The sequence below is a fragment of the Corvus moneduloides genome, chromosome 5 (assembly GCF_009650955.1).
Source record: "Corvus moneduloides isolate bCorMon1 chromosome 5, bCorMon1.pri, whole genome shotgun sequence".
NCBI lineage: Eukaryota > Metazoa > Chordata > Aves > Passeriformes > Corvidae > Corvus > Corvus moneduloides.
Window position 1 is genome coordinate 72,014,617 of NC_045480.1, and position 24,465 is coordinate 72,039,081.

At 46.2% G+C, this 24,465-nt stretch overlaps 1 protein-coding gene across 47 annotated transcripts in view; it reads right to left on the reverse strand.

Moving 5' to 3' along the window:
- Nucleotides 1-1,005: 1,005 nt before the first annotated feature.
- LOC116444642 (ankyrin-2-like) overlaps nucleotides 1,006-24,465 on the reverse strand; it is a 278,123-nt gene continuing 254,663 nt past the window's right edge. For 27 of the 47 annotated variants that reach the window (XM_032110252.1, XM_032110249.1, XM_032110247.1 and 24 more), the window contains 9 exons: nucleotides 14,973-15,047; nucleotides 13,745-13,876; nucleotides 13,216-13,362; nucleotides 11,770-12,049; nucleotides 9,799-10,078; nucleotides 7,711-7,794; nucleotides 6,540-6,704; nucleotides 5,703-5,885; nucleotides 1,006-3,246 (listed from right to left, as the gene is read on the reverse strand). In XM_032110252.1, the coding sequence (XP_031966143.1) occupies nucleotides 3,232-3,246; nucleotides 5,703-5,885; nucleotides 6,540-6,704; nucleotides 7,711-7,794; nucleotides 9,799-10,078; nucleotides 11,770-12,049; nucleotides 13,216-13,362; nucleotides 13,745-13,876; nucleotides 14,973-15,047 (1,361 nt within the window). In that variant the 3' untranslated portion in view covers nucleotides 1,006-3,231. Of the gene's footprint in view, nucleotides 3,247-5,702; nucleotides 5,886-6,539; nucleotides 6,705-7,710; nucleotides 7,795-8,211; nucleotides 8,305-9,798; nucleotides 10,079-11,769; nucleotides 12,050-13,215; nucleotides 13,363-13,744; nucleotides 13,877-14,972; nucleotides 15,048-16,415; nucleotides 22,161-24,465 lie in introns of all 47 variants that reach the window. The other 20 variants (XM_032110220.1, XM_032110235.1, XM_032110221.1 and 17 more) reach the window with 6 other exon arrangements.

Sequence of the window (24,465 nt, forward strand, 5' to 3'; positions counted from 1 at the left end):
TAAAAATATTAAGTCATCAATGGAAGGGGACAGTGACCACCCTTTGGTGGTACCTACTACCAGAGCTGTCACAGGTGGCAGAATTTACTAAACTGCTCTCTGCTGGTCACAGAGCCACACCGGCATCTTCCAGGGTTTGCGGGGAAGAGAGGCAGGAGGTAACAGGCTCTGCTAATAACACCCTTTTTTGAGCTGTGTTATGGTCAGACTAAGAAAAAAGCTTAGAAGATGGTGCTGGTTCATATAATTTGTATACAGAAATAAAAAAACAAAGCCTTTTGTGTCACAAGGTGTAAAGCAAGAGTAATGTAATACTTGAATTATTGCTGCCACTTGTGAGGGCACAGCAAGTGCAAAGTCAGCCCCTGCCTTTAACAACTGAGTTTGTTAAAAAAAAAAAAGAATGTGTCTTGAGGAAAGGTGTTCAGGTATTAAGGAGAACTAGCCAGTGTCTTTCAGGAAAACAGTGTTTCTGTTTGGGAATGCTGACAGTGCTGGGTGAAACTGATCAGGCTGGGATTTCAAAACGTGTAAAACCCAGTGTTGGCCTACCTGTGTCGTGCCTTGCCGTTCCCTGGCGCTGCCATGCTCTCCGACGCAGGCAGTGGGGCTCACCAGGCACACACGTCTCTGCAGTGCCCCATTAGTTACCCCATCTGTTACTCCTCGCTTGTCCTCAGGCCACTGTGACAGCTGTGTCACAGCTGGAGGGGTGTGCGGTGTCTTTTAACGCAGGGGTCTTTGCTTGCTGGGTGTGGGTTTGAGTTGGATTTGTTTGATTGTTGGACTCGTTTATACGCAGTTGTCCGTCATTGGAAAAGGAGGAGAAGGAGAGGAAACAGCAGCTTTTGGCTTAGGTCGTACCCTTGACAAGGCGTTGCTGTGTCTGGCATGAGCGGGCTGGGAACAGAGGAACCGTAACTCTGACAGCACAGCTGAGGTCCCTGTGCAGGCACTGTCCCCTTCCTGCTGCGCCGGCAGTAAAAGCGAGCGAGCCACCGTTGCTACATTTAACACTTGTACATTTTTATTTCGTTAAATCAGCCATTGTACACATTGCAGCTATGTATTGTTAGTGTTGTATCTTTTTAATTTTTAACTAATACATGCCCTCATAGATATATTCAATTAGTGTTATCACCATGGGAACAAGATGCTGATTCGTCAACTTAAAATTCACTTCTTCTCACAGTATTCAAGTTCTCTGATAACACAGCAAAAAATCAAAATAAGAGGTGAATAACCATTATGCTGTTACACAGAACATCATCTGCACCGCAAATAACACAACAGAAATGCATTTCTTGAGAGCCCCATCCTTGAAGACCCTCCTGCGCTGCCTCAGCCAGCCAGGAAGCCACAATGCGCTGTGAGATGTTTCATCGCGGGTCTCATTTGGTTTGGCTGCCAAAACACTTTTTTCTTTTCGTTTCCTTTCTCGCCTGCCCAAAAAGTGTCAGCACGGCACCTCAGGTGGTTCTGCCCACAGGAAGCCAGAACTCCAGAGATGTTTCCATGCTTTTGGCATCATTACCTTAATGAGGAAGTGCCCTTGTTCTGAGCACTGAGTGAGTCGCTAAAAAAAACAAAACCAAAGAACCCTATCGTTGTGGAAGGCCAGATAAGCTGGGACAAAGGATTGCTCCTAGAGGAGAGGGTTGGTTTTACTCTGGTGTTGAGTCTACTACTAAAAAAATTAAATAACTGTTTAAAAACATTAAGTTGGTGTGTTTGTGTGTGTGCATGTTATGCTAAAACCCTACAGAGCTCCCTCCGTTAAATATTAAGGTATAGAACACCCAAAACGTCAGATCCTATGTTCCCCTTTTGGAAAATAAAAGTGCAGACATGCTATCGTGGTTTTCAGAGGGTCGGTTTAGAAATATATATATATTATATATAGTTACATAACAAAATATGAACAGAAACCGGCTGCCAAGGATTGTGAGCACTTGTTCTTTAAAAACACTTGATCAGAAGATAAAAACTGCTCGCTCAGTGCTAAGAGGGCCAAGAAGCTGACATGGTTCTAGGAGGGTTTGGTTTTGACCTTCAAATGCCGCATGCGTCTATCGGCTAAGAGGCAATCTTGATAAAACACGGTGAATTAATTATTCTCCTTTTATAGTGGGTAAGTCTTTGTCCCGTAGTTATCTACAGTGCAGTGGACAGCAGGAAGCACCCCCAGTCAGTCGGTGAGGTCGGCTAAGCGGTGATGGAAACGGGAAACTACCGGAGTTAGAGTTGTTTAATACACCCCGCCACAGGTCCGGATCTATAGGCTTTAATACCGTACGCGAACGTGCCGTAGCTAGAGCTGCTAGCAACTTGGCTACCTAGTGGGGTAATTTGTCTTTCTTGTTCTTTTGGAAATGTTTGTCTGGAAACGGCTGGCTAAAGGTGTCTGCACTACTGATGGCCACAGTCAGCTGTGATTCATGTGAACAGCTGTCTGTTGCCTGACTCTCGCAGCCTTTGCCTAGACCAGCTCTCTAAACAGTCAGTCTTAGTACGTGGTGGCTCTGCAGCGCTTCCTCCTGGCTTAGTCAGCGTCTGCAGTCCGGGCGGTGCCGTTCCGTGAGCCGGTGCCGTTCCACAGGGTCACTACACCTCGTAACCCACGACGCCAACGGGCAGAGAGTGTTCTGCGGTCTCGTGAGTTCAAGTACTCTGCTATTTACAGTTTACACGTCAACTCCTTTGTACGGTGCGCGTACACAGTCAGTGGAAGAGGCCTGGAGATGAAGTCTGCTTGGCAAGGGCCGTGTCAGGAAGCGAGCGCCAGAGCGAAGGGACAGGGACAAGCGGTGACGCTGGCAAGGGTGCCGGCGAGGCAGATAAATCATCCTGCCTGAAGGATGCTATCTTTGGTCACAAATTAGCTGACAGGGTGAAAAATCATACCAGCACAAAATGAAATTTGGGATTGGGGAGAAATGAATTCACTGCGGCCGCACAGGTAGAAGCGGCAGTGGCTGGCATCGGTGATGACTCTGCTACCCAGGGATGGTGACGGCTGCGTACAGGAGGGGTCGCGCGGCGCTGTGCGGGGCGGCAGCTTCTCACTTGGCCTCCTGCGTCCAGTCCTCTTGGCAGAAGTGCCTAAGAAGCTGCTGGAGGTCATGCTGGAGGTCATCCCTGGGGAGCGCTTCTGGGGTGTCTTCCAGCTCTTCTATGTGAACGTGTTTTCCATAGCGGTCCTTCATCACGGTCCTCTTCTGTGTGCTGGCTTTACTTAGTATTGTCCTGGAAACAAAAAAAAGGGAGAGACCTGACTTAGAAAGGCCACAGTTCTGAAGGTCTGAGAATATTATGGTTTTCAGGCTTTTCCAAGGCAGAGTTGCACGTGCTAGAGAGAAGGCATGGCAATGTCTAAGTATGATGCAACAGTGCCAACTCCTATCGAGGACTGCCTCAGCTGATGCCATGCGCACCCTGGGGAACGTGTCCTCAGCATAACTCAAACCCTGTGTCTGTACTGCAGTGAGCCCCGGCCGTGGCCTTCATAGCGCTGGGTGTGGAGAGCTCGGTGGACAGGAGAAAAGAAGGAAGAAAGAAAATGAAGAATGAATCAATGGAGAATGCGTGATGGGTGATGAATGAATGGAGGATGGATGAAGGGATGATGAACGAATTGATGCCATCTTGATTTTTACCTTTTTTCTTCTATACGTTCTTTGTATTCTTGACACACACATTTGTAGCTTTGTAGCCTATTACTGTAACTTAGCTTAGCTTCAGGGTTTTCCTAGGCAGAAAGACAAAACCAATTCCAGGACCCCTATGCTGTCTTGGTTCTCTTTAGAAATCAAGGTTGAAACTAGCTCTGTACGACACGTTTTTATAAACAGGGTCCGGTCTTCATCCCAGGTGGGGTGGATTTAGAAATAGGAGTACTAGAGCTGGGGGCATTACTTCACTGGGCATGCTTTTAACTGGGGGCAGCTCTTATCAGATATGCCAATTTGCAGAATCAATACAAATTGTACATGAGTTGCTTGGGGCATGCATCTTCGTCATTTCCCGCCTGAGAAACTGTGCACCTAAGGGTGCACCTTATATAAAGGGACCCCTTTTTATCACCCTGTGTCTTGCTCTTACTTCTGCAGAGAAAAAGGCATCAGAATGGATGGATGGAGGATGGATGGAGACTGGATGGATGATGGAGACTGGATGGATGAATGGAGGAGAAGGAGAAAGAAGAAGGAGAAGAATCTCTATCCATTCTCCATCCCTTCATGCATTCTCCATCATCCATTCACTATTCATTCTCCCTCCCTCCCTCAATTCTCCATTCCATCAGAATGATGATCATTTGCTACACTAACAAAACTGTATTCACCCCATCTGGGGGTGGGCATTTTTCCATATCTGCCCCTGGAGGCCTCCAAGAGAGACCGGCCTTCGTGTTACCTGCTGTACCGATATTGTCTAGAAAGTGTTGTTTTATTTCCAGGTTCTTTAAGCCATCACTTCCATCAGGTTAGGAGTTGCTTTAGTACCACTGCAACTAAAGCTTTACATTCACTGCAGGCACTCACTGCAATGCACTCATGTGAGTGTGTTAATTCATTTGCAGTCACACTTCATCAACTTGCCAAGCCAAACCTTTTAATTACTGATCCATCTTCTTTCTTGACTTCTTTCTCTACCAAAGCAGGGACTTGGACTGTCACGTGGTGACCTGTGTAGCTCAAAGCCTCCAATGCAAACATAAACTTCAAATTACAACACACCCCAAACACGTGGAGCTCTTCCTGCCTTAGTCCTTTGTACTCCCACAGACCAATGCTGAGGAAATGCTGAACAGGCACCTAAAGCAGCAGCTGCCTCCCTGCTGCGCACACGTCAGATACAGCTCCTCGTGCGCGGCAGTTTGACTGCAGTAATAATTGCACCAAAGCACCTCGCAGTACGAGCTCCTCCCGGCCATCCGGGCTTCCTGATGTGCTGAGGTGGGAGCTAGGAACTAACTACGTGTTCCTTCCCAAGCTCTCTCTTTGAACCTCTACCAGACAGGTTTTGCCCCTTGTTTGGCCTCTGTGCAAAAAGCGGGACCAGGCTGCTGGTCTGGGTTCCTGGTTACGAAACCCAAACTGCATACACGTGTCACCTGCTGCCACACAGCTTTTATCTGTTTATCTACTTGGTAGGTAGTTACTTTAGCCTCTAAGACATGCTATTCAAGGGGACCATAGGCTGGATTCAGAATGAAGTGCTGCCACTTACTTGTAGAAAATAAAAAACTGTTTTCATCCAAGATCACTTTTCTCTTACTAAAATGTCTCAAGTGATCAGAAAGAGCAGAACACCAGAGAAGTGCTCATCAGCTTCGTTGCTGTTTTGTCCTTTCAAGGAGAAACACATCCCTTTACCCAGGGTGGGGGCTTAACTGTAGTCACTTCTAAAATGAGCTCCCCGAGTGGTAACACGTGAATGAACTTTAACTGCACTCACACCCGAGACTTCTAAGAACTCCACACAAAGCCTCCATGATGTTTTTCTTTGGTCTTAACAAGTTTCTTAGCTAATTCTGCCACGTCAGCTTTCCCTACGCATTCTTTGTATGCGCATCTTTTTGGAACGTGGACTCGCCGGTTGAGGCTGGGGCACCACCACCAAAACCTTTCAGGAGAACAGAGCTTTTCCCTGCGGCTGTGGTGATGCTTGCTGTAATGCTGACATACAAAAATTATCTGTACCTCTTCAAAGTCCTCTTTGGCTGATGGAAGATCAGAAGCCAGGCTGGCATCTCCCAGGTGTTTCTCCGTCCTCTCTCCATGCACTACAGTGGTCTTTATGACTTTGCTGACTTTCCGGCCCTCCACTGGTTCGGACTGGAATTTGGAGGCACTAGACAGAACGGCAGGTTCAGACAGGGTCACCTGCAAGGTCAGAAAGCACAGGTAAGCTGGAGATGAACTCCACACTTTGTGATGTGCACTGGCAAAATGACTTTCCTGTCTGTGGGCTCCATACGGTAAAAAAGAAAAAAGAAAGGGGGGGAAAAAAGGAAAAAAAAAAAAAAAGAAAAATAAAAAAGGAAGGAAAAACAAGGAAAAAGAAAAGAAGAAAGAAAAGACTCTTCTTTCTTGTTACTTTACTCCTAAAGAATTAATTCTGATGAGAAATGCTGGCAAGAAGTTTCAGTGAGTTTTTTCACAATTCCGATAACCGCTTGCTACACCTTGCCCTTGGCCCAGGACTGCTGGAAGCACATCCTATTGCCAGCTTCTGGCCCTCTGTCACAACTTAGGTACGCCGATCCAAATGTCTGTAGGGCCACGTGGTGAAGCATGGCAGGAAAGCACTCACCTTCTCAGGTTGCTTCTGTTTTTATTACCTGGCTCTAAACCACTTCTTGTCTAAATCATAGGTGGTTTTAGCCTCTTCAAAGCAAGAAGAGGCCAGTAAGGTCAACGTGCTGTAACTGTGGGGTTCTAGGACTGAGTGGCAAAATAAGCACACCAAGCTGCAGTGACTAAGAGCCCTGTTGGGGTGCTGCTGCTTTGTGCCACAGCAGGCAAAGCACACCCTACCTCTGAGTGCTCACTGTCACTCTTCAGCACAACCCGCTTCACCACTTTGGAATAACCATCTCCCTCTTCCACAGTGACGGGGGCTTGAGGTGTTCCCTGCATTACCACTTCCTCTTTTTCCGTGCCATCTGGAGCAACAAATCGCCGGATGATCTTCCGAGTCACCTGAAGGAATGGAGTTTAGTCCCCAGAGAATTAGCAGTAAAATATTCCTCCTTGTTCTCTATCTAGTATTTTCTACTCAAAGGGTGTTTTTCCTACGTGGAAGAACCTGCGTAGATGGTTGGGTGTTTTATTCTTCCACACCTACTCAAGAGACTCCTCTGGTGCTGAAGCTCTCGAGGCACTGGCAGGCCAAAGCAAGAAGAGAATTACAGGGTTCAAGATGTGAAATTTCTCAGGAGGACGGGTGTGCATCCGTCTGTGGATGACCCGAAGCCGTGCGCAGAGTGGTTCGAGGCACAGACCTATCCGCGCGAGCAGTCGCGCTCGCTCCTGTGCAACACGACCAAGGAATCTTTGGCTGTGTAACAGGAACTCCAACAGGTTCCAGAGACAACCCATCCGGCTGAGGGGCTGTGACAACTGCTCGAAAGACAGAAGATGGAGTTTGCCACAAGCCCAGCTCAGCCATATCCTAGACCAAATCACTGAGCACCAAGCTGTCAGATAAACAAAGGAGCACTGAAGTTCCCCTTTCACTTCTGTGCTGTGCAGAATTTGCTTTTCTAAGCATGACCTGATTTTGAAGATCTAGAGTCTGGGTTTATCTGACTCTTACAGACCCAGCCTTCCATTGCTTTCATTAGGACAAGCCAAGAAAGATCCCAGATCAGATTGGGGCAGAGTGAGTTTTTTTGCTGGGGCTTTTTAAAGGAAATAAACAACTTTCTTCTAAAAAATGTGGATCTATGCAGAAGTTTCATTGGCTTTAAATCAAAGTTAACAAAATACGTCCTGTTAGGTTATATACCGTAACACAGAATGATTTTAAGAATCTAAGTAATTCTTCCAACTTTGGTGTCTCTCATGAGCAGAAATTCTCGTTCCTTCCACTCTTTACTCTTCAAATCACGCCCCTTCATAGCAGAAAGTTTGGCATTTCTGTGGATGATTTCTCCTTCCTTTTACAGGAGAGGAAGACGGTACCAAGGGGCAGAACTGACAATACCTTCTTTACCACTGTGTGGCCGTGTTCATCTGTGTACTGCTCTTCTGTGACTGTTTCTGGTGGCATTTCAGGCATACTATCAGCCTGTACGACAAAGAACAAAGTTGTGTGAAGCAAGGCCTTCATGTGGGTCTCGAAATAAGCAAGTTTAAAATCAGTTAATTGGTTGCAGAATGGAAAAAAAATCAGCAATGTTAGGAAAAAAACCTGTTCTGCAAATAAATCCTTAGAGAGGCATGCAAAGAAAAGTGATGCCACGGCACGCAGGCAAAGATAGGTTAGTTGGCCTTGTTGTATACGGGGCTGACAAGCCTCCATCCTCCTCCTACCGAGGCGTCTAGTGGAATTTAGAGTTGGGTTAGCAGTGTTACTGTAATCCTGCGGTATTGGAGAGGCTTATCCGGTGGAGATGCATTATTTGGGAGCATCCCAGCTTGAGGTGCAGCACCAGCTCAGGGCCTGAGGCAGCGCAGGCTCGTGCAGTCGTTCAACACTCAGTACCTGAATAATCACCCGGCGCCGAATGACCCTGGTAGTGACCATCTCGTCATCGTCCGAGCTGAGCTCCAGCCCGCCTAACTCCTCTGCTAACTCCTGGGGGAAGCATGGAAGCAGGGCTCTGTACGTGGCACTAGCAGTACCTACAGCTTCTGTCTTCCTACACCAGCTCTGCAATTCCTACATTTTGCAGACGCTTTCTGTGTTAATGACACAGGAAAATATAGGAAAGCCTTTTAATCCTCCCCAGGGGGCAGTACAGAGCACAGTGGACAGAGAGTAGGACTGAGCAGTTTGAACTAGAGGACAGTGTAGCAGTAGCCTCAGGACTAGAAAGATCAAGAGAAATTAGCAACCAGTGTTGGAGTTGTCTCTCCTGCATAGGGAAGAGTTAAAAATTTAAAAATTGCGTCAGAAGGCAAAGAGAGGCTGAAAAGAACGAGGTGGGAAATGGCTGTGTTATAAAAAAACGTAAAGGGGAAAATAAATAAGGGCGGGGGGGGTTCCTTTTTGGTGGTACCAGTTGTTGTTGTTGTTTCACTTTAGTAAAAGAACTGGAGGAAAAAAGCAGTGCGTTATTTCAACTGCAGCCTGTCCTCCAGCAGCCCTTGTGCTGGGCCCTGCTGGAGCTCCTCTTTCAGTCATCTGACACACTTTAAATTCCACCTTTTCCTGAGATCCCAGAGGCAGAGCTCTGAAACCCTTTATTCCAGAGGGGATACCTTTGACCCCACAGTAGCAAAGACTGAAGGGCTTGTTTCTAATGAATGTGACGGTGCAATAATTTCTGCTGCAGTAGAACTGGACCACCTCTGCTCTAACTAGACTTACAAAACTAATTTCCTGCCCAACGGTGCCTTCTCCTTTTCTCCCACTTAGAACGGGCAAAGCAAGTTGCTTATTCTTAAACCTTTATCTGCCAAGAGATTTTAATTCTCCAGTAAAAGCCATCTGGTTGCTCTCTTTCCTTGCTGCTTGATGCCTTCCCCTCTCTGACCACTGCAGTGAAGTCCCTTTGTCTCACACAACCCAAGACCTGCCTCGTGCGGTTTTGATGTTCTCCCTCTCCTGTCTCTGTATCTCTTTACTGCCTGCGTGCTACATAAACGCCGTTCTTCCACTACACCCTTAGTAGGCTGCGATGCACAACTGCTGCCTCTTTTCCATCTCAGGGACTTTACAGGCCTTTTATGCCGCTTCTCGTGCTGCTCTGGGCCAGCCTTGCCTTGCTTTATGAGCTTTTATGTTCTTACTTTGCCCACGTTACATCTGTTTCAGCTTTTGCTTGTACACGGTTTGTTTCTGCCCCCGTTACTGACGCTCTCTGTCTCTCTCAGGCACAGATGTAACTGCCACAGGCCAGAGGACACAGAAGGGTAGGGCAGAACCAGAACTACCGGTCTAGACTTTGGGATCTGGGGCTTGCGTCAACTTGGAAAACCTTTACCCGACCCTTCTAACCACAGAGGGAAGGAGAAACAACTCAGTGCCGGATGCAAATGAATTACAAATATTCTCATCTTAAGGAATGAGTGAGACGTAAAACTCGGGGTTTTGTGTCAATTATTTTGAGGCAAAGTTGTCATTTACCTTTTCTAAGGATTCCTCCTCGCAGCCCCTTCCAGAATTCTCCATCTGCTCCTCAGTTGACTCCACTATCACAAGACTAGATCTCCTTGGAGAGAGCTGCTCCCGGTGGAGGTGGGGGTCCTCGGGCTCTTGGATGACGGGGGAGTCCCCTCTCTGGGCAGAGGACGGAGGCTGCAGGGGTGCTCCCTGCACCTCTCCCTTTGCCGTGCTCGAGGGTGCGGATTTTCCGCTCGCTGCTTTTCCAGCTCCCACGGACTGCTCCGTTCCTGGACTCGTGACGCTGTGAATTACAGGTTCAAGCGAGTTACTACCGTGCAGTGCTTCCCAGTTTCCATCAACGGAATATTAGGCACTGACTCGTATTCCCACATAACCCATATTATTATGTTGTCTGGCAAAGTCTAGAAATAACTGATACTTCTTGACAGGAACTGCAGAGTAGTCTGGCTGGGAACCCCACGCATCTTCCCGAGCGCATCTCCAAACGGATATCCAAACCCTGCAATTTTTGCAATTCTGCAAAACTCGGAGAGAGCTTTGCTGTCACTTGCGCCCTCACGTCTCTACAGATTGCCATTTATTTCTTTAGGGGAAGAGCCCGGATCACTGTAGGAGGATGTGAGGCAGCTAAAACACTGAGCACAAGCTGTGCAGCTGCAAAGTGGAGAAACCAACTTTTATGTAGCATTCTGGAGCTTTAGCAAACAGAAATCTAGAAGAGGTTCAGGTTTTGTTTGTAATGTTACTTTCATGGTTGAACGCCGCTATGATTAATCGCTGCCCCAAGTTAGTTTAACCTCTTATTACGCATGTTACTATGTAACACAAATATGAAGGAAATACATCTAATTCAAGCATATGTCCATCCATTCAATATTGTTGTATACCACCTCTTGGAGCATGTTCCTTACAAGCTATTCAAATCTAGCCCAATTTCCCCTTCAAACTCGACCTGCGGTGTAGCGATATTCCGCTGTCGTCGCTACTCTCGTGCAGTGTCGGCAGCACTGTCTCACAAGGATTCTCTGTTCCTCACAGACATTCCTTTCCTGAGGCACAGCCTTAGGGTGCATTGGTAGTTTTGGCTGACACTGCAACAGCAGCTTTCTTCGATGGTATTTTGTGTCTCCCACACTCTCTCCTGGCATATCCTGAGCAAAAGAATGCCCCAAAGTCCGTTTGCTGGACTCAGCTGCCCTTAGACTGCTGGGAGCTGCATCTCTGCATCAAAGCCAATCACCTCCAGGAAAATCACTTCTTTGGATAGGGATTCTTGGTATCTTGCTGGCTTATTAATACCTGAATCTACCCTGCAGAGAGCTCTCAGCAAGGGCACATAATCAGGGAAGGTGGGGAGAAATAGACACGATCTATTTCAAATTCCTTTTCAAATGACACCAACCTCACTGACAGCCCCCACCTCAGAATTCAAGTTTTTGCTGCACAGGCCTTCTAAACGTGTGCTCTGTCGTGTGTTATTCCGTAAGTGCAAGTCCTCGTGTCTCGTCTCTGTAAAACCCTGCTTCTGCTCCCTTGGCCGTCTGAAACGCGCTTTTAAAACCCCAGTTCTTAATAGAATAGTTGTGAGTTCTGTAAGTAATGAATACATTGAAAAAATTTTGCCTCCATTGAAAAAGCCATCCTGAAGTTGAAGAAAGGGTCCTTTAGGATTACTTTCATGAAGATGCCATCACTTATCATCCAAAACACGAAAAATATACAGAAAACCCCCTTCACTTCTCTATTAACCCTCTTTTCTTTCCCAGGTACTTTCCTAGACACAATTACTGCTTTGTGTTCACAGGAACAAACTGACTTTCTCTCTTAAGGCTTCCCCCACGTGGATTAAGAAGTGGAAACTGCAATTGGAGGAAAATTCTAGCGTGTTCCTAAGCTTCAAAGGACGCTGTAAAATCCTCTTATTACACAGAGATGTTCCCTATGGTTTCATCCTGGTCTTTTGACACTTACAAATATTCCTGCTGTGAAGCAGATGGTTTCCCTGGCACGTCTTGGGGTTTCCCTGAGAATTCAGCTTCTACTTGTTCCTTGTGTGCTTGCCTCAGAAGCTCAGCCATGGACACTTCTGCCTCGCTCCTGGGAGTACTGTCCTGGAACGGGGAATAAGTGACAGACACGTCTTCCTCGGAGACCAGAGGGGGGTGTTCGGTTGGCTCGCTGTCCTTAGATACTCTCTGCTGTTCTTGCTTGTGCCTCGAGCTGTGCACTTCTTCTTGCAGTGCAGAGAACCCTTGCAGACAGAGAGAGCAGAAATCTCGTTACAAGTCTGACCAGGATACAGGAAGCCCTTCCCGTGCTCTCTGTGCATTTAAAATCCCTGGGCACAACTCGTTACCTGAAATTCTTGAGCACCTTGAGCGGGAGGGGACCCGGCCTCTCGGAATAGTCAAAGGAATGCTGGATTGCCACTGCTATGGCCAGATTTGGAAAGTAACAGGCAAAATAACATTTACCCAGAAATTTACCTCAAGTAATTATGCTTGAAACCCTCAAAGTATAGAATAAGATTCACAACAGATTTGTTTTCCAGCAGATTAGGATAGATTTTAGTGACTTGTCCCCCCATATTCCTTATTTATCTGCTTCTGGAAAAATCGGCTGTACAAAAATAGACAAAAACACTTCACAGAGAACTAGGTATAGGAAGTAGTTCATTTATGTGCCATATTCACTGGAAGCCTGGTGAACTCTGGACAAAAACTTGGGGGGAAAAAGAAAAGCTTGTGCTGAATTTGAGCTGGACAGAGAGGTTATCATTCTAAAACGACTTGGCTGTGATATGAGAACGCTAATTGTGACAAACAGCCTTCTAGTCCTACGTTCTCTTCAAGATGGGACCTTTGCAGCTGTCTAATATGCTTCAGTATTGAGTTAGGCACACGAAAGCATCACTTCTGGAAAAGAGAATTTAATGCCAAATGATTTGGAGGTGTTCCTTCAGTTTGCAACCATTGGATCCAATCCACTGAACTTCCAAACTTAAGAAACGCCATAGCATCCTAACAGAATTACAATAACCTGGATGCTCAAATCCAAAGGGGGTTTTGTCAAAGCACGGAGTAGTTTTCCTTTGACAGATCTTGGTCAAATTCTAATACGACCTTCTGAGCTTTCATGAAAGCACTTGTACAAGCAAAAGAAAAACCAATCCCAAGGTAAACTGGGCAAACATTGCTGGCCACATGACTTGCTTTTGAAGAATCAGCTAAAGCACAGATCATCTGCCTGGTGAAATGTGACCCGTGCGATGCCAGTGCGATTCGCCCGCAGTCTCTGCTTTCAGAAGGGGATTCTAGTGCTCCGTCACAGGCGCTCGCAGAGGACCCTGGGCCAACGCTCAGAGCAGAGCGATGCTTAGAGAGGTACCCTGGGCAGTTTGGGTCAGGAGCCCTTTACCTTCACTGCGGTCCAGTGCCATGGACTGCTCCGTGTCCGTGTACGCGCGCGGGCCGTGGCCCTGCACGGGGTCTATGCCGCTGGTCTCCATCAGGTGAACGATGTCCATGCGGTTGATTTTCGTGAGGCATTGGGTCAGATTTGTATCTGTGGCATTGGAACGACACCGTGCAGCTGAGTTAAACATCACACGCACGCTCTCTCCCTTCTCCTTTCCATAGGAAGGGCATATGTAGGATACTGACCAATGTCATCTATAAATTACAGATACGTTTAGAAGCAGTGCTATGTAAAATCTAAAAAGAACCGAATGGCTGCCTCTAAAAATTAGCACTCCGGTTTTTTCCTTGTAACAGATTTGTTGAGTTGCTGTGTCATACAGACAAGACAAGAAATAACACTGAGTACAATCCGTGGCCATCCTTTCTGTAGCCTGAATTTTCCCCACGTTTTCTTGGTGATTGCAACACACAGCTGCCCCCTCAACGAGCACACTGGAGCCGGTTACACACAGGAACCGGAGACAAACCTGTTGCGTGTTTCCCATCCCTTTCAAGCCAGTATTTGAGGAGCGCGTGGCTCTGGTCTTGCAGCGAATTGGGATTTTCAATTCGGATCTGGTGAATTTGCTCCTCTGTGAAGTCCAGTTCTCGCGCTAGCTCTGAAAAAGAAATCCACCTCTGTGAAAAGGTCGACTACTACTCCCTGGGTCTAATTTAATTCAAAGAAAAGTAAATGGCTGTGAATTACAGCTTGACCCTGAGAAAACCCATGAAACCAAGAGTAAGTGATGTCCTTCCCTTGTAGCACAGGCTCAGGCTGCAGTCCAGACAAGAGAAATTACTTGATAGTCTGTAACATCTTTCTTGTATCCGGAACCAGGGGCAGCTTTCTGCCATCACCAAACTAAGATGCAGCTGTTGAAACGGGTTCATCAAATAAGCTAAAGCCACAGAGAATTTGTGAGATTCCTACTGTTATCCTGCTTCTTTCATAAAGGAGGATTCAGGTTCTACTCCACTGCCATTATGCATGGGCTTCATTTTGGAAGGTGTCCTGTTTTAATGAGGCAGAGGGAACCCGACCCCAAATAATCTTTTTTCTGGGCTGGTTTGTAAAACTGTGCCACCATAAACTTCAATAAGTAGAGAGTAACTAAGCATTAGACTCAAATCCTACAAAGTCCAATGAGTTTGAAGCAAAACCAACCACTGTCTCACCCATCAAATTAACATCTGGCAATCTTTTACTATAAGCAATCTTTGCCATAATAAAAGACAGGAATATTTATGCAGGTCTATTACCCTGCCCTCCCTAAAATACTGTAAAACATTAATTTGACGAGAATCCATTTTTTCTAGTTTTGTTTTCGTGATTTTTTTTGCAACATTTTTTGTGTCAGACTGCGCAGTTTGACACAGCGTGAAGATTTCTGCACAGGTCTTTCTCTTTTGCAGAGGCTTTAAGCTGATTGTCAGTGACATTTGCATCTCATTCCATGTTACTCTCACTTGTCTCCACTACCGTTCGCTGTCTCAGGTCTATTGAATCCACAATATAAATATTGCTTTAGGTGATTGTGATTGTTTAGGTACCTTGTGATCCCATTTAGGACTCTTAGTATTCCAAAGACAACAAGCTTCTGAAATATTTTTATAAAACATCTTCAGATAATCAGAAAATAATCCAGAATAAACATGAAAGGAGTGGGGACCATTCCCATCCTTTCTCTCTGGAGCAGACAACGTGCGTTTTACCTGTCCAGCTGAATCCAAGGTGATCCGCGATATGGGCCAGTCTCTCCTCTGTCTTTTCCTGATCATCCTGTTGATCTAAAGGTCAAAAAGAGCTACAAGTTGCCTTTTGCAAGTTAAAAACCATTTCCATAGGGGAGAGAGCCCAAGAAGGGAAAGCGCTGGTTTTTCCTAACTGCTGCGTCTAAATGTGGACAGGCTGCGTAACTCAAGCGAGGCCTGTAAATCCCTAGGTTCAAAAAGAAAACCAAAAAGCTTGGCTTTTCAAAAAGCACAGCACTATCTAGTTTTTCCATTTGAAAATCAGCCTTTCACGTGGAATTGTCATGTAGCACTGAAGCACCTACGGTGTCTGTTTCGGCCAAGCATTTTACTCTAAAACTTCTTTCTAACGTTCAGTTGAAGACTTAGTCAAAGTCAAGAGCCATCGTTTTCCATGCCTCCTTAGCAAATGCCAGGGTGGAAGAATTCATCGGGGACCGGTGCTTCTGATCGTGTTCTTTCTGTTGTAGGGCAAGTGGTGTTCAAACAGCCCACACAGCACTTGAGATTGTGGTCTGTATTTGAGATACTGTTAATTTCATTGTCTTTGACCCTCTGGACAGGGAGTGAGACAAAATGCTCACAACGAAGGCAAGGAAAAATCACATGGTCATTCGTCAGTCCTCATTCCTTTACTAAAGGTGAGACTGACAGCTCCTCCCATCCCCAGAGCTCGTTTGAGGATGGCAGAATTTGAGTTTTGATTTTCCCCGAACGCGCACGTGGATTGCAACACCTCTGAATCAGGAGATTGCTTAGGGTTCGTGATATGCACGTGTCATTTCAGCTCCTGATTTCCATTAGGGCTACCCAGCACTAGCACACAAGTAGGTGAGAGGAAAACCAAGTACCAGAAAACGTGTACGAACGTTACCCGTGACTCAGGGTTTTCTTCAGACACGGACCGTCAAAAAAAGGGGACACAAAAAGCTTCGTTCTTTAAAACTCCTGCAGATCTCTTTGCGTACCAACTCAAAAGTCTATAAATTTGCCTGTCTCGCTTTCAATTGACACCCAAACATTTGTTATTAGAAGAAGTTAAGAGTTAGTAATAGGGCCAGGGAAAGTCAAAAGCCAAAACGTGCATGACCTAAGCAATCAGTTTAATGATAAAACCATACATATGTTTAGAAGTGTTTTTTTGCTTATTAAGGTAACACTTCCCCATAAGCATTTATGGTTTGCAATCTTGAGATCGTTTCACAGACAAGAACACAGACACAAAATAAAAAACCCAAACACAGCTCACAAGGGGAAAAAAAAGCACAACTAACCACCAAAAGCTGAAAAGAAAATGCCACACACACTACACCTGTACACAAACGCACACACGCACCAAAGAAAACAAAAAGAGTTTAATTCATGACATGCGTTGCACAGGGAATCCCAGTCGTTGGCAAATACCTTCAGCACGGTCATGGACATTTTCGTCAGGGATACGTTCAATTTGAGTCTCTACAGACTCATCCCAAATGGGTCTGATGTCAAAGATGTCTTCGGGAACTGACTGCTGAGTCTCACTGGATGGCACATTTTCAATAACTGAAACTTCTAGGGCACTACTGCTTTCATCATCTGAAACTAATTCTTGTTCTCTCTCTGACTGTGTGAGTCTTTCCACTAATTTAGAAGCTTCGTCACTAATCTCTTCAAAAAACTCTATGGAGTTTTTGTAAAGATCAAAGAAATGGTCCTTACTTTCCTTTGTGGGACTAAAAGCACTGCGGGAGCCTGTAGCGCTTCTGCTTTTAACTGGCAACCGTGAAGAAAATACCTTCGATCTTGCTGTTGTTGCCTCATCTGAGTCTAGCTCAAACTTCATCTCACTCTCCCTCTCCCTGGCCTCTGCCTCAGCCTCAGCGTAACTCCTAGCTTTGATGGAACGTTTGGCCTTTGGATCCACGGGACTACTGGCGTCAGATTCTGATTTACTCCGGCTGTCTGGTTTTGAAGGGACCGCGCTCGTCATGTCGAGCGCTTTGGGTGACTCTGGCTTGTGGACGGATGTGTCTGCATACAAGTGTTGCAGCTCGGTTTTTTGGAAAGCGGATTTCACGGGAATTTTAGACTTTGGTTTTGCTTGGCCATCTTTTCCTTCACATTGCAAACTGTCTAGGAAGTCATCCGGGGCAAGGCTCTCGTTTTCCAGTTGTTGTGAGGATTGCGATGTGGCAGCAGCTGTTCTTACAGGGATTTTGGATTTGCTTTCAGAAGAAGGCACACTCTCCATTAGAGCAGTAGGGATTTCAATCACGGATCTCTGTTCCTCTGGGGAAGAGTCTGGGGACTCCTCACCCTGTTCAGAACTAACTGATTGAGAGACTTTGGAAAAATCTAATTCATCTTCTACCGCACACTGCTCGGGAGAGATGAGGCAAGGCACCTGACTGCTATCGACCATGTCGGTCTCCGTTCTGGAGAGGGGCTCAGCTTCAGAGGCAGCGGTTTCTTTCTTTGGTGATTTGGAAGAAGCTGAAATACCCATTTTAATTGGAATTCTGGATTTAACATCTGCTTTTGCAGTGCCTGTGCTGACACCTTCACCCGTCATTTCTTCAGATCTGTCGCTAAACTCGGGTGACGGGGGTGAGCATTTTAATGCATCTTGTTCTTGTGTATCTGACGCCTCTGACTCTGAAGGTGCAAACGGGTCTGGTGAGCCCTTCAGCTGTGAAGATTCCACCTCTGCTGCTTCTTTTGCTTCTTCACATAGAGAAACTTCTTCCTGAGGCTCCTGCCCCCCCTGGAAGAAGTGAAAGCTTTCATCTGGGTAGTTCCTTTTGGTCATGTCAATGGCTCCACTTCTAGTCATCTCAAACAACTTGCCTTCCTGAAAAAGAAAAGGATTTTGTTCACTGAGTGGTGTCCCTTCTTCGGTGGGTGTCCTGGCTGGTGTCGTGTCAGGGGTTGTGCCTTGGGATCGCCTGTCTACCATCAACCCAAATATCTTTTGTTCCTCTTCTTTCACCCGAGCTTCAAAAGCATCGTCGTCTTCACGTATTTCACTCCACGTGTCAGAATCCACATCGGTTCTAGTGATGACAACCTGACCTGTCAATTGCTCTGTTTCATCTCTTATATCCTCAAGGGCAGATTCAGGTAATTTTGTTGAATCCGAGGCCGGAGACCCTTGTGACATTGTCTGAAATTCGTCCTCTGGTTTGGGCTCTATTTCCACGTACACTTCCTCTGAAGAGCAATATTCACTGCCTGTGTCTCTGCTAAGTAAAGCTTCGCCAGTCTGATCTTTCCCTGCTACAACAGAATAGGTTTCCCTAGATAGAAGGCTTCTACCAGATCCTACCAGACTTTCAGAGTCAATAAAGAAATGCCCAGAAGACACATTTTCGTAAGGGCTCACTATATGCGGATCACTACCATCAGCAGCATCTGCCGCACAGCTCTCGAGTTCCACTGTGTCAGTGGTTAGGGATGAATCCTCCGGTAAGGGCTCCTCAGCATGACCAGCCCCGTGAGATGCCTCACAACCTGTATCTGCTTCTCTCGAATCCCTTGCCGAAGCAGAAGGGTCAGCGGTGTCACCTTCGGCCAGGTTGCCATCGCGTGGAACAGAGTACTCGGTGGTACAGTGTCCACAAGAAAGATCATCTGCCTTCTCTGACGCGTCTCCCGTAGAAATGAAATCTCTGTGCGGTAATGCTGCCATGGGTTCGACATCTTTTTCAGCAGCGTTGCACTGCTCAATCATTAGTGAAGACTCAGTGTGAACCTCTTTTTGAGAACTGTCACCAACAGAGTGACAGGGAGTACACCCCAATTGTGTAACCAGGGCATCGGGACTGACTATCTCACAGTCACCTGTACTGTCACAACCTTTTGATTCAGCACTTTCTGCTGATGCACAACCATTGGAATGACAGGTGCTCGTGGAAGGCTTACAGCTGCGCCCAAGGATAAGCGGCTCCTCTTTGTCACCTTTGCTTTGTGCTTTAACCTCACCTATCCTGACAGAGCGTGGTTGGGAATCAATGGGTTGGAAACCTGCTTCGTCGGGGCTAGAGCTGGAGTCAATGCTGGATGGTAAAGGTGAGGGTGGCTGCACTCGGATCACAGGCTCCATTAGGAGACCCGAGTCGGCTTCTTTTTTGAGCTGAGTCAATTCTGGCTCGCTTTCGGAAGAGGAAGAACTTTTCCTAGATTCAGCTGCAGGTGTCACCACTGTGGGTGTGTCTTTTTCCCCTACAACCGTTGGCTCTGGTGCTTCGGCCTCACATGAGGCTTCTGAATTGGCAATCACAGAAGATTCATCTGACTTACGACTCTTTTTATAATCTCTCTTCTGTTTTGCTTCTTGTTCCAATTCATCAAACATTTTGATTTTGGTCACCATTTTAAACATCTCTTCTTCGGGGGTGAATCTCTTCTTTGGCTCACTTTCCAAATCATCCTCCGGTTCTTCGTTGACTTCAGGGATGGTGGCTGACTTTGGTACGTCTGCCATTTTAGGTGTGATTTCGTAGCTAATTTCTTCTGAACTAGGAGTTTCAGGTGAAACGGGACTTTTCCCCGAACTCTCCATGAGGGATGTTTGCTCTAGACTGTCATCATCGGCACTTCCCTCAGGGTCACGGAGAATCCTGGAACGCACTGATGCCAGCTCTGGGCAGGCTTCTGCTTTGCTAAGAACAGACTGAGGAGGACCCTGCCCCAAAATACAAGCCTTCACTGTTGGCTCTATGGGGCTGCTTTCAAGTGAATCGTGGCAGGGGGACTCTTTCATAGGACTGGGCTCCAAAGAGTCAGGCGTTTTGTGTGATGAGTTATCTTCTAGCACTGGGCTTGCTTCCAGGGAGTCTTTATGGCTTATAGTCAAAGAGTCATCTGCAACTGGGCTAAAGCCTTCACTATCATGGCTAGCAAGTGAAAGTTCCAATTTCTGGGGACTTCTAACTGTAAGACGGCGTTCACAGGCTACGTCTTTTTCTTTCTCTAAAGCAGTGTCATGTGTTTCAGAAGACTTAGTGAAATGTGCAGTGGTTCTGGATTCTTTATCCCTGCTAATATCTTTCATAATGGAAGCTGAGCTACTTCCTTTAAGTTTATCAGCCTCTTCTTCAGAGGCTGGAGGTACACGCTCTTCTGATACATGGTCAGAATGAGACTCACTAGTCTCGGTAACAGCATCTAGCTGCCTCTCACTAATACCTTTTTCATCTTCCTTTGAGGAGAGTTCCTTCGGAGAACATGTTTCTGCTGTTGTGTGTACTCCTCCTACCGCTCCTTTAGCGTCTTCAATTTGCCCATCATTTTTCTTTGGTGAGAAGGAAAGGCTTTCTGGGCTTGTTTCAGGAGTCTCTGCCAGACCCTCATGCTTGTAACTTTCCTCCGAGCTGATCTGAGGGGTTCCGTCAAGTAGGCTGCCTGGAGAGTCAGCCACACCTTCGTGTTTAAGGCTCTCGGAGCTCCCATCGAGAGCAGCACTTTGCAGAGAAAGAGCAGGAAGGAATCCATCTTTCCCATACTCTGTGGGAAAAGCAGCACCGAAAGGACTGGTCAGTACTTGCTCCAAGTTAAGCTCTCCCTCCTCTGTCACTGAGAGGTGTCGGAACTGTTGGTATTTGTCATTATCCTCCAGTTCTTCTTTAATGACGTCAGAAAAGTCCGTTGAGGTTTTCCTGTCAGGGCTGATCTGGAAGTCAGGATCTCCTTGATCATCAGAAGTCCTGCCCTTCCCAGGCGCTGTTTCTTTGGCCCTTTCAGCAACCATTACCGGAGGGAGAGGTTCGATTGGCTTTTTGCTGCTCTGCTCTTTTACTTGGTCTTTGCCACCAGCTTTCTTGGCAGTTTCCATGGTAGAAGTTTGTGCTTTTCCTTTCTTTGACTGTGGCTCTTTCTCTGCTTTTGGCACCGTGCTTGGTTTGTCCTTCTGTTTGTCTGTCTTGAGGTTTGACGCCCGCCTCGTTTCACTCTGTGAAGGAATTGTTTTCCTGCGGGACGTTTCCTTCTCGGGGGCCTGTTGCTTCTGTTTGACAGATTTGTGCTCAAACAGTCCAGAAACATTCTTGGACGGGTCTTGCCCTGACTGGAAGGCTTTCATCAGTTCCCGAACGGACATGGTCTCTTCGAGTCTCTCTGTCTTAGAAGAAGGTGAGACAGGCGGCTGGGCTTTGTGTGCTACTGGCTTTTTGACTTGTGCAGGCTTTTTAGGCGCCTTTTCGGCAGGGCCTTCTTTTGCCTGAACTCTGACAGGCAGTTTTGACCGTACTTTTTGCTCATCTTCCACTCGTTTCTGAAGAGCTTTGACTTTATCTTTTATTGAGCCAATGGGAGTTTCCTCAATAACAGGGGACACGGCTTTAGGCTCCGGAGCAGCTGTCACCTTTAGGCCAGGCTCCCCAGCCGGTGCCTCGTCTGCAGCAAGCTTAGGCAGTCTCAGTTTCTCTCCGCTGCTGTGCGCCTTGCCTTCCTTTGGCTTTGGCTTTTCTCTTAATTTTGCCCTAAGGGGCTTCTTAACTTCTGAGGCTGCCTTCTGTTGCTCCTGCGAGCTTGCTTTCCCAGTTTTTGGAGAGTCTTTTCCTTTTCTTTCAGAATCCCTGCTTACTACTGCTGCTTCAAATTTCTCTTCTACTCCCTCCTCTTGTAAGGCCTGTGGCTGTACCTCATGAAGAGGAACGTGTGTTTTTAAATCCTCTGCAAGGTAATCCACCACTCCTGTCGCATCCGGCTCCCCCTTCTTTGTTGCCCCTTTGTCTGCCCTGACTTCAGCGCGGCTCGGCTCCGTGACTTCTGATGGAGCGTTTCTTCTGGCCTCTTCGATTTCTTCATCGCTGACAATGATCCATTCTTCTTCTAAGGGTTCTTGTTTGGAAAGGGACTTCTGCAAAATGTGCTCTTCTCTGGTATAGGATCCACCTCTCAGAATTTCATTTACTTTTTCTAAGTCCTCTTTCACTCTTTCAACTATTTCAAAAGGTTCTCCTGGCTCTTCTTCAGCAGGCTTTTCAAGATCTTTCACTTTAATGGAGCCTGATTTATCAGAAGGGTCAGTTGTCAGGATGGCAGTCATTTTGATCAGATCTTGTTTCATCTCAGAAACTTCAGACAACAGGTCTGGACTGGCTAGTACAGGGACTTCGTTAACCAGATGGCTTTTCAGGACAGATGTTTCTGTAGATTCTGTCTCGTCATCTTTGATGCGAATGAAAAACATCGAAAGTAAAATGGAAATCAAAAATAGAGATTGGAAAATGTAATCAGGACTGAAAATGACAGTCTTTGGCTGTAGTGGTAGGAAGGTCAACAAAATGGGCTGGGAATGGTGGATCCACAAGATCTGAGGGTACAAGAGCAAAGCAAAGCTAACAGGGCGGGGGTGGGGGGGGGAAGGAAAACCAACTGAAAAGGAAAATGGCAGGAAATAACTTGCTTCACTTTATTGCTAGAGCACAACCACACATACAGTATCAAAGCTGGAACAAACCAAATCAGGACACCACTAAAAAAAAAAAAACCCAAAACAACAACAACAAAATTTCAAATCAAAGCCAGAAGAAACACAGTGAAGTTACACAAAGAGAGGCATCTCAAGATTGTTCAGATGTTACAGATCAATGTTCAAATAAAAAGAAAAACAAGAAAAAAGGGGGAAAGCATTAGAACTGATTGAAAAGTCCATTTCCTCTAAGAGAAAGCCAGTGTTAGCAAACTGTCAGAGTAACATCGGGTTAACAGTTTTGTTTTTCTTAGTGACCAAAATAAAAAATGAAAAGTAATTCTGCAGTAATCTAAAATACGATCAAATACGTAGAGATCTGAATCAGCTGCAAACCGGCATTTCATCTAAGGGGATTTCACACCTACACAATGAAACAAACAGGCTTTTGTTTTAAGAGGCATGGTCCTTTCCTTGGAACATCCTCATTGACAACTAATGAACTGACTGAGGAAAGAGAAGACAGAGAAGAAAAGGAGAGAGAGTAAGAAAAAACTGTGAATCAACTTAGACGTGATTTCAGAGTTTTAAAAAATGTAATGTATGGCAACCCAAAGTCACAGACAGTCACACTAGACACATACATACAATTCATGTAAGGCAAGTTATTTCCATGCAAAGCAAAGGTGTTGCAAATGCTGCTGGGTAGGTAGCTTCAGTTAAAAACAAGAGCTCTAAAAATTAATCATAGAAATTAAAGGTACATGAAAATCCTGTAAAACATACTGTGGTGAAATATTGTCTAATCTGGCAGTCAACATACAGGAAGGTGGCTGCAGCTAATTCCCACTATGCCTAACTGCCTGCTGGTAATATTTCATTTCAGCAAGGACTAGCAGAAGATGCACGTTGAACAGAACAAAACAGTGGAGAACTGAAGCAAGTTACAAACAGAACACAATGCTTAGGAATTACTAATGGACATTTTCCCTTTCAAGGTAGCACGTCACATGGAACTGCACATTTCAGCACCGCAGCAAAAGTCAAAGCACTAATGCAGATGAGGAGAACCTAAGCAACACAGAATTAGCTGTCTTTATCTGTAAAAAGGATTCATTTTGCTACACTGTTCTCCTGGGTGCAACGAGCGCTAAGTATTTGTGCTGTACATTAATTAGAGCCAGATTGCTGCGGGTATTTTGGGGCTGAAAATGTGGTCTTTTGGTGCTGCTGCTTTACAGTGAACTGTCTGGTGCACACCGAAATGCCAGCCAGTAATTCTGTAAAACTGTAGTATGTACTTTCATAAATACCAAACGTATGACTCTTCCACTGGCCAATAACAGAGTTAATCAGCCTGAAGCAAAGCAACTCCAGTGGGAAATAAATTGGAAGTGCTATCCAGACAGTGTGTGGCTGGAGCAGGAACACCCACCGGGGTTTCTCTGGGGCCCTGGGGGATTTGGCAGTGAGGAAGCGGCCGGAGGCCAATGCGACACGCTGCACTTTAACTGCAAACAAGGCAAGACGTTGCACTCCAGACTGGAAACAAGGCAGATGTCGTTCTTTTCCTGAACGGATCCAAGAATGGCTGCATTTGGAAGCAGCTCTCGTCAGGGACACTTCAGTGTGTGCAGAGATTTGTTTGATTTGCCTCTCCCGTAAAGGAGACCTTTGCGAGCCCCTCCCCCGCGCTCTCTCACAGTCACGGCCTGGTTGTGCGCGCTCAGAGGGTGTTTGTGCTGCGCCAAGCTTTCGGGTCAGATTTACAGCCATATTTCACCACAGTAAAGGGTGGGGCAAGGGAGGCAGGGTTAAACAGCCTGATTCCTTTGGACAGTATCACTTTTTGGCATGGTTGCATTCCATGAGACTAATGAAATCGGTTGGAGTCCTCATTAGGTTTTCATTAAAAGTGATACTGTCATCCGTCTCAAATATGAGGCAAGAAGGTGTGTCAACAAAAGGAGAAAACAAAAAAAGCGGAGGGATGAGCATTCATACGAGCAACATAGCAATAGCGGGATCACTAGGGATGTCAAAGGAAAGTAAATGCTTAGA